This window comes from Tachypleus tridentatus, chromosome 6 (assembly GCF_004210375.1).
Source record: "Tachypleus tridentatus isolate NWPU-2018 chromosome 6, ASM421037v1, whole genome shotgun sequence".
NCBI classification, from domain to species: domain Eukaryota; kingdom Metazoa; phylum Arthropoda; class Merostomata; order Xiphosura; family Limulidae; genus Tachypleus; species Tachypleus tridentatus.
The window spans coordinates 123,311,253-123,332,244 of record NC_134830.1 but is presented as its reverse complement, the minus strand read 5'-3'; the positions used below and the strand labels follow the sequence as shown (position 1 = coordinate 123,332,244).

The 20,992-nt window shown below is 32.2% G+C and overlaps 1 protein-coding gene across 1 annotated transcript; it reads left to right on the top strand.

The window, feature by feature from the left end:
* The first annotated feature begins 11,090 nt into the window (after positions 1–11,090).
* LOC143253525 (uncharacterized) lies at positions 11,091–19,115 on the top strand. The gene is made up of 5 exons (XM_076507543.1): positions 11,091–11,574; positions 15,778–15,911; positions 16,046–16,165; positions 16,520–16,755; positions 17,316–19,115. The coding sequence occupies exons 2-5, from the start codon at positions 15,834–15,836 to the stop codon at positions 17,731–17,733; spliced, it is 852 nt and encodes a 283-aa protein (XP_076363658.1). The 5' UTR covers positions 11,091–11,574; positions 15,778–15,833; the 3' UTR covers positions 17,734–19,115.
* Positions 19,116–20,992: the final 1,877 nt, after the last annotated feature.

Here is a 20,992-nt window from a genome sequence, read left to right as displayed (position 1 = left end):
GACTAACACACTTTATAAAACGCCACCCGATCATCAAAACACAGATCAACAGAACAAATGCAAAAATTAAACAAATTAAAATAGCAAAAGAAATAAGTTGGCAAAACTTTTGTGAAAACTTAGAAAAAAAACCAAGAACGACTCAAAAGAATTTTGGAAAAAATTTAAGAGTGTTTCTTCCGACAAAAACTTATACTTACTATAACACCTCACACACAGCAACACAATGGCAAGGACGGACTCGGAGAAGGCCGACTATTACGAATCCTCTTTCAGTAACCTAAACTCTACTGACTTTGACACACAACACCAACAACATGTTAACAACTACAAATCAATCTTCTTTTACACCACAATTCCCCTGTAACACACTAAACAGCTATTTCAATTCATTCAGTAGAAAAATCACCACCACTGAGCTCAAAATTAACATTAAAAACTTGAAAAACACTTCCCCTGGAATGATCAAATACCAAATATTATTATCAAAAAAGGCTCCAGCGCACATGGATAAAAGCCATTATCACCGTGATACCAAAGAAAGAAAGACACAGGACTAAACCTCATAACTTCCGTCCCATCAGTCTGTTAAGTTGTTTTGGTAAAGTGATGTAGAAAATAATTTCAAATCGCCTCCTTTGTTTCTGTGAAATAAATAACATCCTACCCGAATCTTAAAATGCTTCCAGGAAAAACAAACAAACAATAGATCACCTCACAACATTGAATCAGTTTACAAAACATTTAATAACAATCAGGTAACCATTGGTGTATTTATAGACGTTAAAAAATCATTTGACAGTGTTTGGCATAACGCCATTAAGTATACCTTAACTAATTTAAAAGTAAATCAAACTATTATCACTCGGATATCAAACTTCTTAACAGATAGAACAGCTCAAGTAAGAGTCAACAAAACTTTATCAAAATCACTCCAGGAGTGCCCCAAGGATCCGTCCTCTCTTCACTCCTGTACATTATTTTTGTTAGTGATATACCTTTTCCAGTTTAATGTACACATACAATTCACAACACGCAGAAGACATTGCTATCTGGAGTACCTCTAGAAACCTACTAATGGCCATGTCTCGCGTTCAAGAAACACTATATACTGTCTCGAGCTGGGACAACAAGTGGAAAGTGGTTTTAAATCCAACAAAAACGCAAACAATCACTTTTATAAGAAATTAAAATGCACAGAAAAACTAGAAAAAGTAAACATCTCACTCGGCAATACGTCTATCAACATGAGCAAGCACATCACATTCGTTGGCATCACTTTTGACTCCAGATTAACATGGAAAAAAACATGTTAACAACGTACACTTATCCATCAAAAAACGCATTTCACACGTTATACAAGGCTTACATCCGTCCGTTGATAGAATATAGATGTCAAGTCACATACAATATGTCTAACAACACACTACAGAATATCCAAATACAACAAAATAAAATATTAAGAGCAGCAAACACTACCATCACACACACCTGTAAACTATGTACATACAATCAGTAACCTCCCCACCCTTAGAAACAAGCTTACAGAAATATCATACAAATATTACTTAAAAGCAGAACTTAGAAACCAACTAACTGCATCATAATGTAAACTAGCCAGTGGACATACAAAATACAGAGATTTACTGTGTCTTTTTAATTTCCTATAGAAGTGATTGCTTGCATTTTTGTTGGATTTAAAACCACTCTCCACTTGTTGCTCCAGTTCGAGACAGTATTTAGTGTTTCTTGAACGCGAGACATGGCCATTAGTGGGTTTCTAGAGATACTCCAGATAGCAATGTCGTCTGTGTATTGTGAAAGGTAAGTTAGACTAGAAAAAGGTACATCACTGACAAAAATAATGTACATACACTTAAATTTAATCGACTTTGACACACAACACCAACATCATGCCAACAACTTCATAAATACAAATCAAGCTTCATTCTCACCACAATTCCCTAGCGAGACAGTGAAAACATACTCAAGTTCAATCAACAGGAAAATTACCATCACTGAACTAAAAATCAAAATTAAAAACTTGAAAAACACTTCCCCCGGACATGACCAAATATCAAACATTATTCTCAAAAAAAGCTCTACTCTCCTATTGCAACACCTGACAAACACCATGAACATCTCACTAACAACTGGATATTACCCCGACACTTGGAAAAAAGCCATCACAATGGCTTAATCATAAAACCACAACTCCAAAGAAACAAACAAACAGAACCAATCCAGATAATTTCCGTCCCATCAGTCTGTTAAGCTGCCTTGGCAAACTGATGGAGAGGGTTATCTCTAATCGTCTTCTTCACTTTTGTGAAACAAATAATACCCTTCCAGAACCCCAAAATGCCTCCAGGAAAAACAGACAAACAACAGATCACCTCACACGACTCACCGAATCAGTCTACAAAGCTTTTAGTAACAACCAGGTAACCATTGCTGTATTTCTAGACGTTAAAAAAGCATTTGATAGTGTATGGCACAATGCCATTAAATACAAACTAACTCTTCTGAAAATAAATCCCACTATTGTTAAATGGATATCAAACTTCCTAACAGATAGAACAGCACAAGTAAAAGTCAATAAAACTATATCCAAATCGTTCAATATAACTGCAGGAGTGCCCCAAGGATCAGCCCTTTCTCTACTACTGTATATTATTTTTGTCAGCGACATACCTTTCCCCACTTTAACATACACTCATAATTCACAAAACGCAGACGACATTGCTATCTGGAGTACCTCCAGAAACCCAGTAATGGCCATGTCTCGCGTTCAAGAATTACTTAACAACGTCTTGAACTGGAGTAACAAGTGGAGAGTAGTTTTAAATCCAACCAAAACACAAGCAATCACCTTTTACAGGAAACTAAAAAGACAAAGAAAAACTCTAGAAAAAGTAAAATTATCACTCGGAAATAAAACCATTAACATGAGCAAAAACATCACATTCCTTGTCATCACTTTCGACACAAAACTAATATGGAAAAAACATGTTAACAGCATACACTCATCAATTAGAAAACGCATTTCACACTTAATGACTCTAACCAGCAAACACTCAAAATGCTCATCAAAAACCATTATTCAAATATACAAGGCATACATCCGTCCGTTAATAGAGTATGGATTTGAAGTAACATATAATATGTCAAATAACACACTCCAGAAAATCCAAATTCAACAGAACAAAATACTAAGATCTGCATTCAGACTACCATCATTCACGCCAGTAAATTATATACATCAAATCAGTAACTTACCAACACTAGGAAACAGACTAACAGAAATGTCATACAAATACTATTTAAAAGCAGAACACAGAAACAAACTAACTGCATCTCTCTGTAAATCAGCCAATGCACCAACCAAATTTATTTCACCATACAACATATTTCAGGAATTACAAATCAGATAACAAAGTACATAAAGGGCAAACGTCACGCAAATATTATGTTTTTTTTTTTTTCAGGTCTCGGGCACAGGACAGATAAATCTTTGGGCGCCTGTCCTGTGAAAGTGGGTTTTCTCGGGGCGCTCCCGTTTCTCCCCACAGCAAAATCTTAGGCATTGGATTTTTAGATCCCAGCCAAGGCAACTTTATTGCCATGCCCTGAATCGGGTCGTTTCGCGTTTATGTTCACATTTACTATGCCATCTGCCTCTCGGGATGAGTTATGGCTGTTTTCTCCGGTGCCACCTTTGCTTTGCTCATGAATATGAGCATTAATTATGACCAACTTCACTCCACCCAAAAAAGAGTCAAAATAAAAGAAAAACAAAAAAACTTAGCTAAATTCAATAACCTTCTACGAAAGGGGACGAAGAGAAACCACAACGTTTCTGAACACCCCAGTTGGGGAGAGAATTCTCCTGATTTCTCTCTCTCTAAACTAACCCCTGCCATGTTCGTTTGCGTTTACACACACTGATGTAAAGACGAAAGGCGGAATACTATCGAATTGTCGTCCTCTACACTTGTGTCTCCACAACAGGCAGTAGCCGTTCATTCTATAAAGTTTCATCATGAGTATTTTGCCAGTTTTAATATTATATATTGTTTCATTATCTTCTTCTGGACTTCATGCGGATAGGTTGAATACTATAAGTTGTTTATTATCTTGCTCTGGATTTCATCCTGCAAGTTTTAATACTATACATTGTTTTATTATCTTATTATCGACTTCATGCTGGAAAATTTAATGCTACATATTGTTTTATTATCTTGTTCTGGAATTCATCATGGAAGATTTAATATTATATAGTGGTTTATTATCTTTGTCACGACTTCATGTTGCAACGATCAATATTTTATATTGTTTTATAATTTTGTTCTGGATTTCATCCTGGCAGATTTAATACTACAAATTGTTTTATATTTTTGTTGATTTTATGTTGGAATGTTTAATACTATACATTCTCTTATTATCTTGTTCTGGATTTGATGTTAAGGGTTTAATACTATATAGTGTTTTATTTTATTATCCTGTTCTGGAGTTGTTTCTGAAGCTTTTAATATTATATATTGTTTTATTATCTTCTTCTGAATTTTATGCACGAACATTTAATACAACCAATTGTTTTATTATCTTGTTCTGGACTTGATGTTGGAAGGCTTGATACTTTATATTGTTTTATTATCTAATCTGGACTTCATATTGGAAGGTTTAATACAATATAGTATTTTATTACCTTATTCTGGATTTCATACTGCAATTTTAATACTATATATTGGTTTATTATCTTATTGTGTATTCATCCTGGAAGGTTTAATACTATATATAGTTTTATTTTCTTGTTCTGGACTTCATGTTGGAAGGCTTAATACTATATATTGTTTTATTATCTTGTTCTCGATTTCTCGTTGCAAGGCTTAAAATTATACACTGCTTCATTATCTTGTTTTGGACTTCATGCTGCAAGTTTTAATACAATATAGTGTTTTATTATTTTGTTGTGGATTTCATCCTGCAAAATTTAATAATGTATTATTATGCCTCTCAATTCCATGAAGGAACACAGGGCCGCAATCGCTTGGATGAACAGACTGGATTTTAAGTGAGTAGGTTGTTAGTATACTGCACAACCCCCACCTAAGAGGACCTTTTATTCAGCTCACCGAGGGGAATCGAACCGCTGATTTCAGCGTTGTAAATCCGGAGACATACCGCTGGCCTAGCGGGGGACTTAATAATGTATAGTAACTTATAATCTTGCTCTTGCTTTCACATTTTAATACTATATATTGTTTTATTACCTTTTTCTTGACGTCATACTGCAACGTTTAACACTTTATATTGTTTTATTGTTTTGTTCTGGACTTCATGCTGCAAGGTTTAATGCTGTATAATGTTTTATTACCTTGGCATAGATTTCATACTGCAATGCTTAATAATATATATTGTTTTATTATATTTTTCTGGATTTCATCCTGGAAGATTTAATACTATATATTTTTTATTATCTTCTTCTGGACTTCATGTTCCAAGGTTTAATACTATATATTGTTTTATTATTTTATTCTCGATCTCTTCTTGCAATTTTAATACTATATAGATTTTGTTATCTTGTTCTGGATTTCATCCTGGAACGCTTAATACTACATATTGTTTGATTATCTTATTCTTGAATTCATGTTAAAAGGTTTAATACTATATGGTGTTTTAGTATCTTGTTTTGGATTTCATCTTGCAACGCTTAATGGTATGTAGTTCTTGATTTCATGTTGCAAGGTTTAATACTATATATTGTTTTATTATCTTGTTCTGGACTTAATGTTGCAAAGCTTAATACAATATATTGTTTTATTATCTTATTCTGGATTTTATGTTGCAAGGTTAAATACTACATAGAGTTTTATTATCTTTTTCTGGACATCATCCTGCAAGATCAAATACAACATGTTTTATTATCTGGTTCTTGACTTCATGTTTCATGGTTTAATACTATATATTGTTTTATTATCGTATTCTCGATTTTATATAGCAAGGGTTAATACTATATAATGTTTTATTATCTTGTTCTGGATTTCATCCTGCAACGTTTAAGGGTATGTATTGTTTTATTATATTATTCTCTATTTCATATTGCAAGGTTTAATACTATATATTGCTTTAATATTTTGTTCTGGATTTGATTTTGGAAGGTTTAATACCACTTAATGCTTTATTATCTTCTTCTGAATTCATGTTATAAGATTCAATACAATATATTTCTTTATTATCTTGTTCTGGATTTCCTCCTTTAAGGTTTAACACTATATATTGTTTTATTATATGATTCTTTATTTCATACTGCAAGGTTTAATACTATGTATTAAATTTTTTTACTAGGTTTTAATATTTTGTTCTCGATTTGATTTTGGAAGGTTTAATACCACATTCTGTTTTTTATGGTCTTCTGCACTTCATGCTGCTAGGTTCAATAGTATATGTTGTTTTATTATCTTGTTCTGTATTTCATCTTGGGAGGTTTGATACCACATATTGCTTTATTATCTTCTTCTGGACGTCATGTTATAAGATTCAGTACTATTAGTTGTTTTGTTATCTTGTTTTTTGATTCATGCTGCAAGGTTTAATACTATATATTGTTTTATTATGGACATAATCCTTCAAGGTTTAATACTATATTGTGTATTATTATCTTCTTGTGAGCTTTATGCTTTGAGGTTTAATACAACATATTGTTTTATTATCTTGTTCTGGACTTCATGATGCTAGGTTTAATACTATTGGGTGATTTATCATCTTGTTCTGGATTCTATGCTGCAAAGTTTAACACTATATATTGTTTTATTATACTCTTATGGATTTGATATTGCAAAGTTAAATACTAAATGTTCTTTTATTATTTTGTTCTGGATTTCATGTTGCAAGGTTAAATACTAGATATTGTTTTGTTATCTTGTTCAGGACTTCATGCTGCAAAGCTTGAACTGTATATTGTTTTATTACCTTATTCTGGAATTAATCTTGCAAGGTTTAATACTACTTATTGGTTTATTATATTTTTGTGGATTTCATGTTGCAAGGCTCAACACTATATATTGTTTTATTATATTATTCTGGATTTCATATTGAAAGCTTTAATACAATATATTGTTTTATTATCTTGCTCTGAATTTCATTCTTCAATGTTTTATTATCTTGTTTTGGCCTCATGCTGTAAAGTTTTATAGAATATAGTGTGTTATTATCTTGTTTTGGATTTCCTCTTTTAAAGTTTAACACTGTATATTGTTTTATTATATTACTCTTTATTTCATACTGCAAGGTTTAATACTATATATTGTATTAATATTTTGTTCTCGATTTGATTTTGGAAGGTTTAATACCACATTTTGTTTTTTTATGGTCTTCTGCACTTCATGCTGCTAGGTTCAATACCATATGTTGTTTTATTATTTTGTTCTGTATTTCATCCTGGGAGGTTTGATACCATATATTGCTTTATTATCTTTATTCTGCAAGTTTTATTATCTTGTTCTGGAGTTCATGTTACAAGGGTTAATAGCATATATTATTTTATTATCTTGTTGTGGATTTATCCTTAAAGGTTTAATACTATATATTGTTTTATTATCTTGTTTTTAATGTCATTCTTTAAGAGTAATACTTTATATTGTTTTATTATACTACTATGGATTTCATATTGAAAGGTTAAATACTAAATATTGTTTTATTATCTTGTTCTGGATTTCATCTTGCAAGGGTTAATAGAATATATTGTTTTATTATCTTGCTATGGATTTTATTCTCCATGATTTAATATTTTATATTGTTTTATTATCTTGTTCTGGACTCCATGATGCAAGGTTTAAAACTCTATGGTGTTTTATTATCTAGTTCTGGACTCATGCTGTAATGTTCAATATTATATAGTGTTTTCTTATCTTTTTCTGGAGTCATGCTGTAAAGTTTAATATAGTGTTGTGTTTTATTATCTTGTTTCGGATTTCATGCTGCAAGATTTAATACTATGTATTATTTTAGTATCTTGTTCTGAATTCATCCTTCAAGGTTTACCACTACATATTGTTTTATTATATTATTCTTTATTTCGTATTGCAAGGTTTAATACTATATATTGTTTAATTATTTTATTCTGGATTTTATTTTGGAAGGTTTAATACCACATTTTGTATTTTTATCTTCTTCTGGACTTAATGTTGCAAGGTTTAATACTGTATTCTGTTTTATTATCTTGTTCTGGGATTTATGCTGAAATGTTTAATGCTCTATATTGGTTTATTTTTTGTTCTGGACTTAATCCTTGAAGGTTTAATACTATATTGTGATTTATTATGTTGTTCTGTATTTCGTGTGACAAACTTTAATTTCTTGTTCTGAACTTTATTTTGCAAGGTTTAATATTATATAGTGTGTTATTTTCTTGTTCTGGATTCAATCCTGCCAATTTGAATAATATATGTTGTTTTATTATCTTGTTCTGGACTTCGTGTTGCAATGTTTAATATTATATAGTGTTTTATTATTTAGCTATGGATTTCATCGTGGAAGGTTTAATACTATATATTTTTTTATTATTTTGTTCTGGATTTTACTCTGATAGGGTTTATACTATATATTGTTTGATTATGTTGTACTGGATTTCATCCTGAAGTGTTTAATACTATATGGTGTTTTTTGTCTTGTTCTGGATTTCATGTGCCATAGTGTAACACCGAATAATGCATTATTATCTTGTTCTGGATTTCATCTTGCAATGTTTAATATTACATAGTGTTTTATTATCTTGTTGTTGGCCTCCTGAACTTGTTTTCTCGGTTTGTAAATGGAGTGTTTTTATCACTCACTGTTATTTGTAAACTTGTATTAATTTGTGTGTATGTTTGAAAACCTCATCAATTTGTGTGTAAGTTTGTAAACTTGCATTAGTTTGTGTGTTTATGTTTGTAAGCTTGCTTTAATTTGTATGTGTATGTTTGTAAGCTTGCATTACTTTGTTTGTGTATGTTTGAAAACTTGCATTAGTTTGTGTATTTATGTTTGTAAACTTATATTAGTTTGTGTGTGTGTTTGTAAGCTTGTTTTAGTTTTTGTGTTTATGTTTGTATGGTTGTATTATTTTGTGTGTATATGTTTGTAAACTTACATTATATTGTCTGTATATGTTTGCAAGCTTGCCTAAGTTTATGTGCGTGTTTATATTTGTAAGTTTGTATTTGTTTGTGTGTTACATGTCCACCACTCATTAATTAACCAAAACGGTAACGATACAGAATAAGTTTGTGTGTTACAGGTTTCGTTAAGGTAAACTTCTATGAAGCTGTTTAGTGAAGGTACACAACAGGAACGAGTAAAACTTTGTTCCTTCCTACTTACGTTTCGTCACTTTGGTTTATTTATCTATTAACAATGTTTCCAATAATATCACGCGGTGTTTGTCCAACGTAGGAGACTACTTAAGTTGTTATTATATGCATTAAGGAAGCGATGCAAGAGTAGTATTTTAATAAAATCACTATTATAAATAAATATAAATGTGTTAAAGTATGAACTATATAAACAAATATTATCTAATGTTATAAAATAAGGAAACATAATCTCAATTTAAAAATAATAAATTGAATTAATAAAAATATTAAGTGCTTCAATCGACACTGTTACAGAAACAAAGTACAACGTATCTTAATAGTTCGTTTTACTATGTAAATATTATCTAACTGAGTAGCTATTAGAATAGTGCAATTGGTTTTACTCTATAGACATTATCTGAACGATTAGTTATTCGAAGGATATAATTTACATAGTCTGGTTTTTAAATAGTCAGTAACGTTTGAGCCTACAGTTCTTATAATTCTATTATCTTTATTTCTTAACAATCAACCAAACTCGATAATATGATATGACCCAAGGTCAGTCAACTCAAAGTGAACTGACCATTACTTTCTATCAATCGTTATGTACTTTGAACTTCGGGATAGATGGCTAACAGAATACAAACAATTTGGCTTATGTCTGTCACATAAATGTTTAACGGTTACACTGAAAACAATTTGTGATACGTTACTTTCAATTTATATATTTATATATTTTTTTTTAAATGTGAAATAAATTATCACGATACATGTCATTGACCGGCTGAAATGTGTGGCAATAGAGTAAAAATAACAGCATCACGTGACTAAATAATAACAAATTATAAATTAAACAAAAAATTGAATTCCACTTTAATAAACCACTGTAAATAAAAGAGGTAAAAATTTAATATTATAAAAAATAACTTACAGTCGTATCACTGTAAGTGATACATCAAATAACATTTGATGAGAAAGGAAGTGACTATAATGGTAAAAAACAAGTAACAACAACTGATAAAAACAAGTAAGAACAAATAACAGTGAAGAAAAGTAACAGTAGTGGTGAAAAGAAATAACAATAATATGAAAAACAAGTAAGAACACAAGTTCAAACAATGGTGAAGAAGTAAAAATAATGATCAAACATTAGTAACAATAAAGGTGAAATGTAAAAGTAATGATCAAACACAAAAAATAACATTGATGGAAAATAAGTAACAACAATGGTGAAAAAGTAAAAATAATGATCAAACAAAAATAACATTGATGGAAAATAAGTAACACCAATGGTGAAAAATAAAAATAATGATCAAACACAAATAATATTGATGGAAAATAAGTAACAACAATGGTGAAAAAGTAAAAATAACGATCAAACACAAATAACATTGATAACAAGATTATCAACTGAAATGCTAATAATACAGAAAGTGAAACATTAGTTTATGTGTTGCAGGTATAACACAAGGTTATCAACTGAAATGTTTATAATACAGAAAGAGAAACATTAGTTTATGTGTCACAGTTCTAACGCTAGGTTATCAACTGAAATATTAGAATACAGAAAGTTAAACGTTAGTATGTGTCACAGGTCTAACACTAGGACATCAGAATCTTAAATAAGACCCGGTTTGTGACTTTTAAATTTAATGTATTTTGTGCGTGAAGTTTATAGCAGGTTATAATTTTACTATATGTTTCTCTTGCATCCAACATCTGATTACGGACTAGTCTTAACTGCACTTCGCGGTTACCACGCAAACTCCACAAATATGTTTGAACGTTTTTGGTGAAGATCGATAAATAGTGTCTCGGCGGCAAAGATTTAGTTTAGTGAGGGGGGAGAGCAGAACCGGCACAGACCAGTTACACCGAAGTTTCATTCTGGAACTCGTCTTTCCTGACGTATTTTCTAACATGTGCGATTGGCTATGCGACTACTGATGACTATATTATTCCACGTAAACAAAATAGTGCACGTGTTTCTATTGGATGGATGGTGAAGTGATTTTCGATAATCAACTCGATACCGTTTATAACAACACACTGCCTTACAGCCGTTCTGGTTTACAAACACAATGTCTTAATATTCGTGTTGGCGGAGGAATACATCGCCATCAGACTGTGGTATTTAAACCACCTTCGAGAAGTGATGTCAGTCTGGAACAAATACTGCAAGTTGATATCGTAAGGTGAAAACAAAAGATGGTACGTCAGCTAGAGTAAAGGAGGGGTGAGTGTTTTTATTTTTTTACTCACACAAATATAAACAAGAAACTATTAAATGCTAACTATGTAAGAAATTCTGTGCTAACATGGTTACATGTGGTTACAATTACTATAATAGATAGTGTTGTTGTTAGTCATAGCCACATGTAATCAATAACAACACGGTAATAAGTAGTACCATGATAATACATATATTATTAGTACCTTCTAAGGTACTATGATAATAATACTTTATTAGTGCATTCTAAAATATCGTGATAATACGTATTTTATTAGTACCTTCTAAGATACTGTAATAATGCATGCTTTATTAGTTACCTTCTAAATTATCGTGATAATACTTTTATAGTACTTTGAAGACACGTTGTACTTAAATTTAAGTTTTATGTATAAACCAAAAGAAAAATAAGTAATATCAAACATTGGATTTCTGTCAAGTTTATTACAGTAACGTTTAGAACTTCGAGAAAACCATTTATTACATACTCATCCATGTGTTTTGTTATGTGTCAATATTAGTTCTTGTTGTTTTGTCATGAAGGGGATTGAACACATCTAGTGTAAAAACATGTGTTCTGAGGTTTCTTAACTCCATAAATTAATAAAGAATTTTTGGTAAGACATCTTAAGAATCGTGACTGAATGTCACACAGTACAACGATTGTGTAGGTCTTCCGTTGTGCGCGTTGTATGATAGAATCAGGAGACCATACTTACTCTTCCATTGTGCATGTTGTGTGACAATATTAGACCAAACTTACTGCACCAGGTGGATTAACGACTTGTTTAATGTTCTATACCAGTCGGACAAAGGTTACACACTACAACAGTTATATCCCTTAGACTTGGGGCCATGTTTTGTGGAATTATCATGGGGCTGGGGAATTGACAACTATTACAAATGGGGAGTTTATTCCTCTGAAGTATTTTTGTCGGAATGAGTGCTGTCAGATAATATTGGGATTGTTAGTTTGTACTAAATTTGTTGTATGAGAAGTTTATAGAGCCATCACTTTGGGGGTACTTTGATTCTTTCCCGATAGATATCCGTTTATCAAGATACAATTATACTGTTTTAATGGTTTTTGCCGAAATGTTTCCGTCTTATAGAAGTAAACTATTCAAAGACCATTCTGGCTTCACCATAATTTAGCTATCATTCAGCTCGTTTCTGCTATAATTTAAAGTTCATATTGAATCATAAGCAACACGAGTTTTAAAAAGTTATATTCTGAATTGTGTCTAAAAGACCACGGATCAATTTGTTTGGGGGTCGTTTGATTATTGAAGAAAAGGCCTAGTGGTTTGATATTTTTACCTCATACTTAACACCCACAGTATGAGTATGAATGTTATTTCTTCGATATTTTTCTATAATATACGGATTTAAAAAAAGACTAGCGGGAAAAATTGGAAATAGATAGTCGTTGAGGTGTGTCAGGTCTTCGGAGGTTTGTAAGATTTATTTTCAGTTTACTGGAGAACTGAACTCCATATATATCGAATATTTAAGTATTTCTATTTGAATGGCAAACTTTTCGAAATCACTCAGGTTATAAAGTTTGCCATTTTTATCTTTCGCTGATTTTTAATCTTTTAATTTTTAAAATCATAACTGATCCTTTCTTTTTTCATGGTCATGAACTATGTCGTCATGGAGATAAACTAGACTAGTTGGGCTTTTAATAATTAGTGCCCTCATTCCCCCATCATTCCCCAGTAACTCAGCGATATATATTGAGGGTCTATCAAACTAGAATTCGGGTTTGGATTCCTGCGGTGGACACAACGGATATATTCCATAATGTAATTTTGAACTGAGCTAAAAACTTTTCTTTTTGTCACCATATTTTACATCTCCGGTTTTATTTAGTCCTGCTTTAACAACATAGCTTGTTGCTAATATTTGTTGGTTGTTATAGTTTACTTTCAGTTTAGTTCTTATTACTGTATTGTCTCTTCATTTACATTAGTTCAGTTATGGTTTGTTTATTTGAAGGTGAGCACAAAGCTACACAATGGGCTGTCTGTGCCCTGCCCACCACAGATATTGAAATACGGTTTCTAGCAGACATACCGCTGCATTACAGAATAAACTTGTTTGTTATTGAATTAATGGCATTTAAAGCAATAAATTAAATTATTCGCAGAGCTATAAATTGTAAAACTATCGATCGAATCTCTCTCATCCCTCTGACCCCAGATGGTGTAAATGTTTACTGAGTTACAACGCTAAAATCCAATGTTCGATTTCCTGCAGTTGACACAGCATATATTAAGTGTGGCTTTGCTTTAAAATAAACAAAGTAATTCTTGTCTGTATTTCAAACAAGATGTTTCAATTTACTGAAGTATTTACTTTAACTTCAAAAGAGCAAGATTACATCTTCTAAAGAATTAAAAGGATCTGTTTCGTACTAAACTTTGAAAAAGTGAAAATGATTTTGTGTCCTGAAATTGTTTTGTGAAATTTTCTTAATCCTAAACTTACAGGTTGGGTTCATGGGTACGTTTAATTATGGTTCCCATTGAGGTTGCTCTCTTTGCGATCTAATAAATGACCATAAAAAAGCTTCACTGGATAAAAAGAACACATGTAGAAAGCATGACCAACATGATAAGGGAAAGCAACTTCCACAACAACAACAACAAAAGTTAGAAACTGAATTTAGTTATGAGAGAAAACAAGACAACTATATTTGGAAAATTTCCCTCAAGTTTAACTGACGGATAAAAGGAAAAAAAAAAACTCGCCAGCAAACACTGACAAGATATTGATAAAGAACAACTACAACTATGAAATAAAATTCTTAGATGTTGTCAATTGAGTCAAATTTAAATAGGCTAAATAAAGAAAAAAATCATGTTAGAAAATAGCTATTTATATCAAATATAAAGTCTGTTTACCTACACGAGGTAAACATAAAGCATTTTTCTATAATAAAATATCTTGATAAAACAAACTTTTAGACTGTGTAAGAAAGACTATGTATTGGTCAATGTGGCCACACAGAGCACTGGACGTTTTCAGTATTGATCGTCGCTCTTAGCACTATACTTTTTCCATAGGTGTCGCTCTTTAAAAATTACTATTAACATAAAAATTAGTGTAGTTAGTGCTTGTAATGAAACAGTTAGTGATAACTTCCGTTTTCTTTTGTACTTGAATTATTGTTAACAGCTTTTAGGTACCTATTAATTAATTAATTAATTAATTCAGCATTGTTATGAAAATTATTAATTATTGTTAACAGTTTATAGGTAGCTATTAATTAATTCAGAATTGTTATAAAGATTATTGTTAACAGTTTATAGGTAGCTATTAATTAATTCAAAATTGTTATAAAGATCATTGTTAACAGTTTGTAGGGAGCTATTAATTAATTCAAAATTGTTATAAAGATTATTAATTATTATTAACAGTTTGTAGGTAGCTATTAATTAATTCAGAATTGTTATAATGATTAATAAGCCTATTGAAGACAAGCAAGTTAAACTGGCACCATGTTAAATTTATTCTTCTCTCCGTTTGGTGATGAAAAACTGGCACATGTGGCTGGTTTCTATCAGTCACTGCCTTCACTTACCAATCTACGATTCTCTCACGAAATAAAATATTACTCGCGACTTTGCTGTGACGGCGATTTTTTTGGAGACCAGTTTCATGAAACTCACTCCAAAACTTCGCCAGCCTTTTAAACGATTCTAAAATATAATATACAAAATGTATTTGGTTCCATGATTGTTGGTCCTTAGTCTTACGAGTCATACGAAAATTGTAATAAAAAATCCCAAGTATTTAAATGGGGTTTAATTAGTGATCAGTTTTGTTTTCAGAATGTTGTAACGGAAAATCGTAAATACGAAATGTATATGATCCTCAGATAGTGAGTGATATAGAAACAAGTATGTTTCTAATTCAAGGGTTAACAAATTTTGAAATGTTGTAAGTTTTAGTCTTTCTTTAACTTGTTCAGACGACCATGACTAAAATAATCGATGTAAAACTAGTTTAACCAGTCATCCGATAAACCTCGTTAACTTAGTAAGAGATAAACATTTGGTGCTCTTTAGCTGTACTACGTACCGTGACGTTAATTCACTTAAGTTTCAGAACATGGTCTAATAGCTCGTGGTTTTCTCAGGTTGGTGCTTGCATGTTTTTTTTTAATTATTGTCATTTAATGAGTCTTTCAATGTTTCACAGCTGCGGTTCTGCTAGAAATAATCTGTTCTTCCCAGTCTTCCCTCATTTGAAACAACATGCTGGTCGAAGTAGACCCCGGAGAACTTCCCACACTCCTCGACCAACTCAAGGATAGATTACCTTATTCGGTCGCGGTATGTATATAGTAACGTGTCCGTACTTGTACAAAAGTTATACATCCAGACTTGTAAACATTTTTTTAATGTCATAGAGATGTAAAACTTGTGTGTTTTCAGTTTCTGGTTTCATTCGGTTTACTTCTTTGAAGGTAGTGAACATGATTCGTATGATCGTCGTTGGACGACTGAAGGCTTACAAAGTTTTAGTTCCTCAAGATGACACAAGGGGCACTTTAGTCGTGTTATGGCCAGATACACAGATAAAGGAGGTATTTGATTAATTTTTAACAGTTTAATAAAAAAAGCATCTTGTGGAAATGATAAGGAAACATTTCAGTTCAAGCAATCCTCTAAAGTTCTAAGAAATAAGAACCAAATTTATATTTTATTTTCGGTTTCCATAAACAAACTTGTTTCGTAAAGTTAATAAATACACTTTCCCTCATACCTTTAAGATTAATTAATGAGCTTGTCATTTTAGTAGACGTCATAATAAAGGGCGTTTCTCCCAGCTAAGGTAAAACAGAATTTGTTTCTATAGCAACGCTATGTATTTACAATGGTTACCACTTCACAAGGTGAAAAAAAAACACTTGTTTCCCTAGTCACTTCTTTGTTTCTAGAGAGATCAATTTCCGGTGTCTATCTTCGCCACTCCTGAGGCTTCCCATCAACTCGAGGATCACCTGCTAAACACCACCCTGGTGGACTGGAGCAGAAACATTTCATTTTTTGACCTGTTACCATGGGTACTGCCTCCTACAATCCGAGCTGCTCAGAAGAAGGGAAAGGTTGAAGAACTTAATTCGTATAGACGGTGGGTCTTGAAGGACCTGAATCCAGCGGACTTAGAGATAGAGTAGGAAAACTTATTTTAGTTTCAAATAGTTTGTTTTTCCTTTTAAACAAGGCTCTTGGTAGCTGAATGGTTAATGGCTTATAATGCTAAAAACGTGGTTCTCTACCCGCGGTTGGCACAGTACAAACAGCCCAAGTGTAGTTTTGTGCATAATGATGTTATATAGAAATTGCTTCAATGATTTCTATATATATGACACATTTTGTACAACACTTTAGTTTGTTATTATAAGTTTCTATCGAAGATTAATGACAAAACTTAGCCTAATTATTGCCCTAACCCTAATAGGTGTAGAAATTAAGATTGTAACAATACTGTCTTCTTTGTTTTAATCGTTTTCTGCTGTCTTACAACAACCATCAAAGAAACTATTAATCTGTTCTGGTTCAATCAGCTACTAACAACCACCAAACAAACTATTTATTTTTTCCAGTTCAAACGACTACTAACAACCATCAAACAAACTATTAATCTATTCTGGTTCAACAAGCTACTTAGAATAAGGGTAGAAATGTCACTGTTTTTATCAGCAACATCCAAATTCTCTTTCTTTCTTTCAGCCTCCCAGTTGAAGTGTATGTTGCACCTCTGGAACCTCACCATGCCAAAGAAATATATAAATTCTGGCGATTCCGCTGGGCTTATAGCTACGATAACTTGTTAGAACAAGTAGAATATCTTCCATCATCAGGGATTTTTCTCCGCCAAACCAATGAGCTCATCTCTTGGCGGACCACGTGTATCAATGGTTACAATGGACACGGTTTCACTCTTCCAGAACACCGAATGAAGGGCTACAGTCGCATAGCCCTCAAATTCTTGACCAAAGAATCTCTGTGTCTAGGGTTAATTCCTTGTACTACCATCAAGCGGTGCAATTCTGCCTCGGAAAACCTATACGTTACAAGCGGCTTCCAACCAGTCTATGACTTTTTTGTATTCCATCTTGACTGCAGCGACCACATCAGACGCGACTAAAGAACCCAAAGCTTTTTAGTATTTTTCTATTATATTCCTGTTTTTACATTCATTGTTTAAGTGACCAGATAGTTTCAATCTCTACCACTGAAGGATTTTTTTCCTAATGCTTTATAAAGATGTAGGTAGTGAAGTTAAACTTTTTAAAATACTCTTCCAAACCTTTCTTTAGGAAAGACAGACACTTTCAGAAAGTTTAAACGTGTCGCGTCGTAAGAATATTTATACTTGTGTATAAGTGTTTTTAATTTCTTACGTTGTCATATTGTTGTATAGGCTGCAACGCTTTTAATCAAATTAAGTTTATCAGATCATATTTCCAGAAGTTCAGTGTAATGATAAAATGGGTCTGATATAATGTCCCCCCCACACAACAAACAACAACGTTTTAAACAAATAATTTTCTTCCAATTCTTATAATAAAGTTTTGGGAATTTGTTAGTTTAATTTAAAATAGGTTATATTTCACGAAGAGGTGTATTGAAATGTTTGAAAAATGAACTTTTCCAGTAAACTGTTTGTCTTCCACTACTTTTAGTTTTTATTTTGTTTCTATAAATACATTATTTGTATTAATATTCAAATACGTTGTGAACATACGATGTTTAAAACAATACAAACAAAACTGAGCTATACTGATTTACAGATAAAAGGATTTCAGTAACAAGAGTAAAGTCAAGAAGTTTGTTTTATTTAAACCTAAAAATGCCAAAGATGGGCCCAGAATTTGATGTAATTTGATCGGAGAGGTGGAGAATAATGAGCCTAATCCTGAAATTCGATGTCATTAGGTTTAAGACAAACCTTAAGGAAACCCTTATTTTGTACACAAATTTTTAATGATGTCATAAATAAAATTGTCGATTATAATTTGCTCTATTATATCATGTGTCAAAAATAGACATTTAGTACATAGGGCAGAAGGGGCACGTGACTCCCTACTTTTCCAGTCAATGTTCATACACGATTATTAAATATTATGTCACGTTGACTTAACTTCACTTCCAGAGAGGAAAGTTATGTTCTGATAAGGTCGATATAAAACTGGGTGTAATTGGACGAGGTGAACTGTAAACGGCATCGCGAACACTCACAGGTGTATATTTGTATGCCATATTTATCACGAATGTGGATTTGTACATACTGAAAGTGTATTTACGTGTAACACACCTCCTAAGATCCTGAGATAATTCGCTAATAAAATGGCTGCTGTCACCCTAGTAGAGATGACTTTCAAACTACAAGAAACAGAATAGTAAAATAAATGTTGTTACTTCCTCTGTATGAAGTTTTTGTTGGATTTATTCATTTTCTACTTGTATAACTACCTCCCTTTTCTGTGGTTTCCACACATATGTAACGTTTGGATCATAAAGAAATAAATGTATTTTATAGGATATATCTATATCAATGTTTCTGACGAAAACATGAGATTGTGACCACATATGCTGTTAACGCTCCCATTGATGAACTTATCTTCTTAAACAGCTTTGTTCACAATCTTCAAAAATTAATAGTTTTCAAAACTTATAGAATCCAACTGCACTTTTCAAAGAGGTTTTTCAAATCATATGCGATTTTTTACACATTTAGAAAAATTCAGACAATCTTTTCTTTTACAATTACATAAATCTGTCTGGTTTTCTTTACAGTCTAGACTTTATTTTTACAATCACAATAAAACTTTTGCCGTCTAGGCTTTCTTTTTACCATCATAGTAAATGTTTAACGGTCTAGACTTTATTTTTACAGTCACAGTAAAACTTTAACGGTCTAGACTTTATTTTTACAGTCACAGTAAAACTTTAACGGTCTAAACTTTATTTTGACAGTCACAGTAAAACTCTAGCTATCTGGTCTTTTCTTTTCACAACCACACCGAAACTAGTAAATTTATTATTTGGACTTCCTCACAACCATCGTATACCACTAACCTGAAAACATAACACTAATTTGAGGCGATAACTTTTAATCTAATAATATGAGAAACCTTCAGTAAGGGTAAGGAAAAGCAACAATTTATAATCTATCAGTGAGAGAAGTTGAAACAATGTTTTCTACAAAATTGAAAGTGTTTAACTAGATAATGATAATTACATATTAATTGAGTTCCTTCTACTGTTAATAAGTTGGTAAAGCTCTTGGATAACAGAGCATAATTATATAGTTACCATACTTTAAAATATAAGTAATTACTATGTTACGTTACACGTGCATCTAAGTATCGAGAATATATCACAATATACCAAAATTATAAAACGAATTACTATCACTATCCTACAATTTAGTTTGGAAATGTTATGAAGTTGTAATAATAACAATGACAGACGTTACTTACGTGGCTGGTTTTCCCTTATCATTCGCCTTTGTGGATGAAAATACAATTTCACAAGCGAAAGTTTAGTCAGACGGAGCAATACCACATTTCACTTATTAAACAGTCATATAACAATTTCTTTATCTAAATTGGCATTAAATCCATGTTTCAATCTGTTGAGTAATAAATTACACACAGAATAATTCATATTATTCTTTAGTTGACCAACAGACACAACTTAAATAATTCGGTCTTCACGTAATGATATTAATTAACAATTTAACAAATTAGAAACAAACTATTCTATGATAGATTGTTTAGGCAGAGTATTCATGATGAAACTTTGTAGAATGGATGGCAACTGCCTGTTGTGAAGACACAAGTGGAGAGGACGACGTTTCAAGTCTTCTACATTTAGTCTGCAAGTCAGTGTGTGTGCAAAACGCAAACGAACTTGGTAGGGGTTTAGTTTAGAGAGAGAGAAATCTCAAGAATTCTCTCCCAACAGGGGTGGTCAGGAACGTTGTGGTTCCTCTTGGTCCCCTCACATGAAAGATTATTAACTGTGCTTGGAAATTTGCCTGTATTTAACTTTTATTTGTTTAAGGTGATGAAGTGCGGTGGGACGTTATAAAAATGAGGGTTGAGAAAGGGGGGGAGCAAGTCAAAGGTGGCACCTGAGAAGTGAGCCAGGCCGGAGCCCGACAAGCAGATATGAACGTAAAACGACCCGATTCAGGGCTGGGCAACAGTGTTGCCTTGGCTGGGATCTAAAGATCCAATGTCTGAGATTTGGATGTGGGGTGAAACGGGAGTGCCCGAGGGCGCCGAAAGTGCCTGTCCTGTGTGACAAAAGTGTCCACTTGTCACAACGGATGATTGGTTGGATTATCACTGTTTCTAATTGGAGGAGAGATTTCCTGTAGATTCAACCAACGGCAG

What these genes read in the sequence shown, in the direction of transcription:
- LOC143253525 (XM_076507543.1), top strand. Translation starts at nt 15,834, where the DNA reads ATGCTGGTCGAAGTAGACCCCGGAGAACTTCCCACACTCCTCGACCAA. An exon ending in CAGATACACAGATAAAGGAG is followed by an intron (nt 16,166 to 16,519) that starts GTATTTGATTAA and finishes CTTTGTTTCTAG; the next exon opens with AGAGATCAATTTCCGGTGTC. An exon ending in CCAGCGGACTTAGAGATAGA is followed by an intron (nt 16,756 to 17,315) that starts GTAGGAAAACTT and finishes TCTTTCTTTCAG; the next exon opens with CCTCCCAGTTGAAGTGTATG.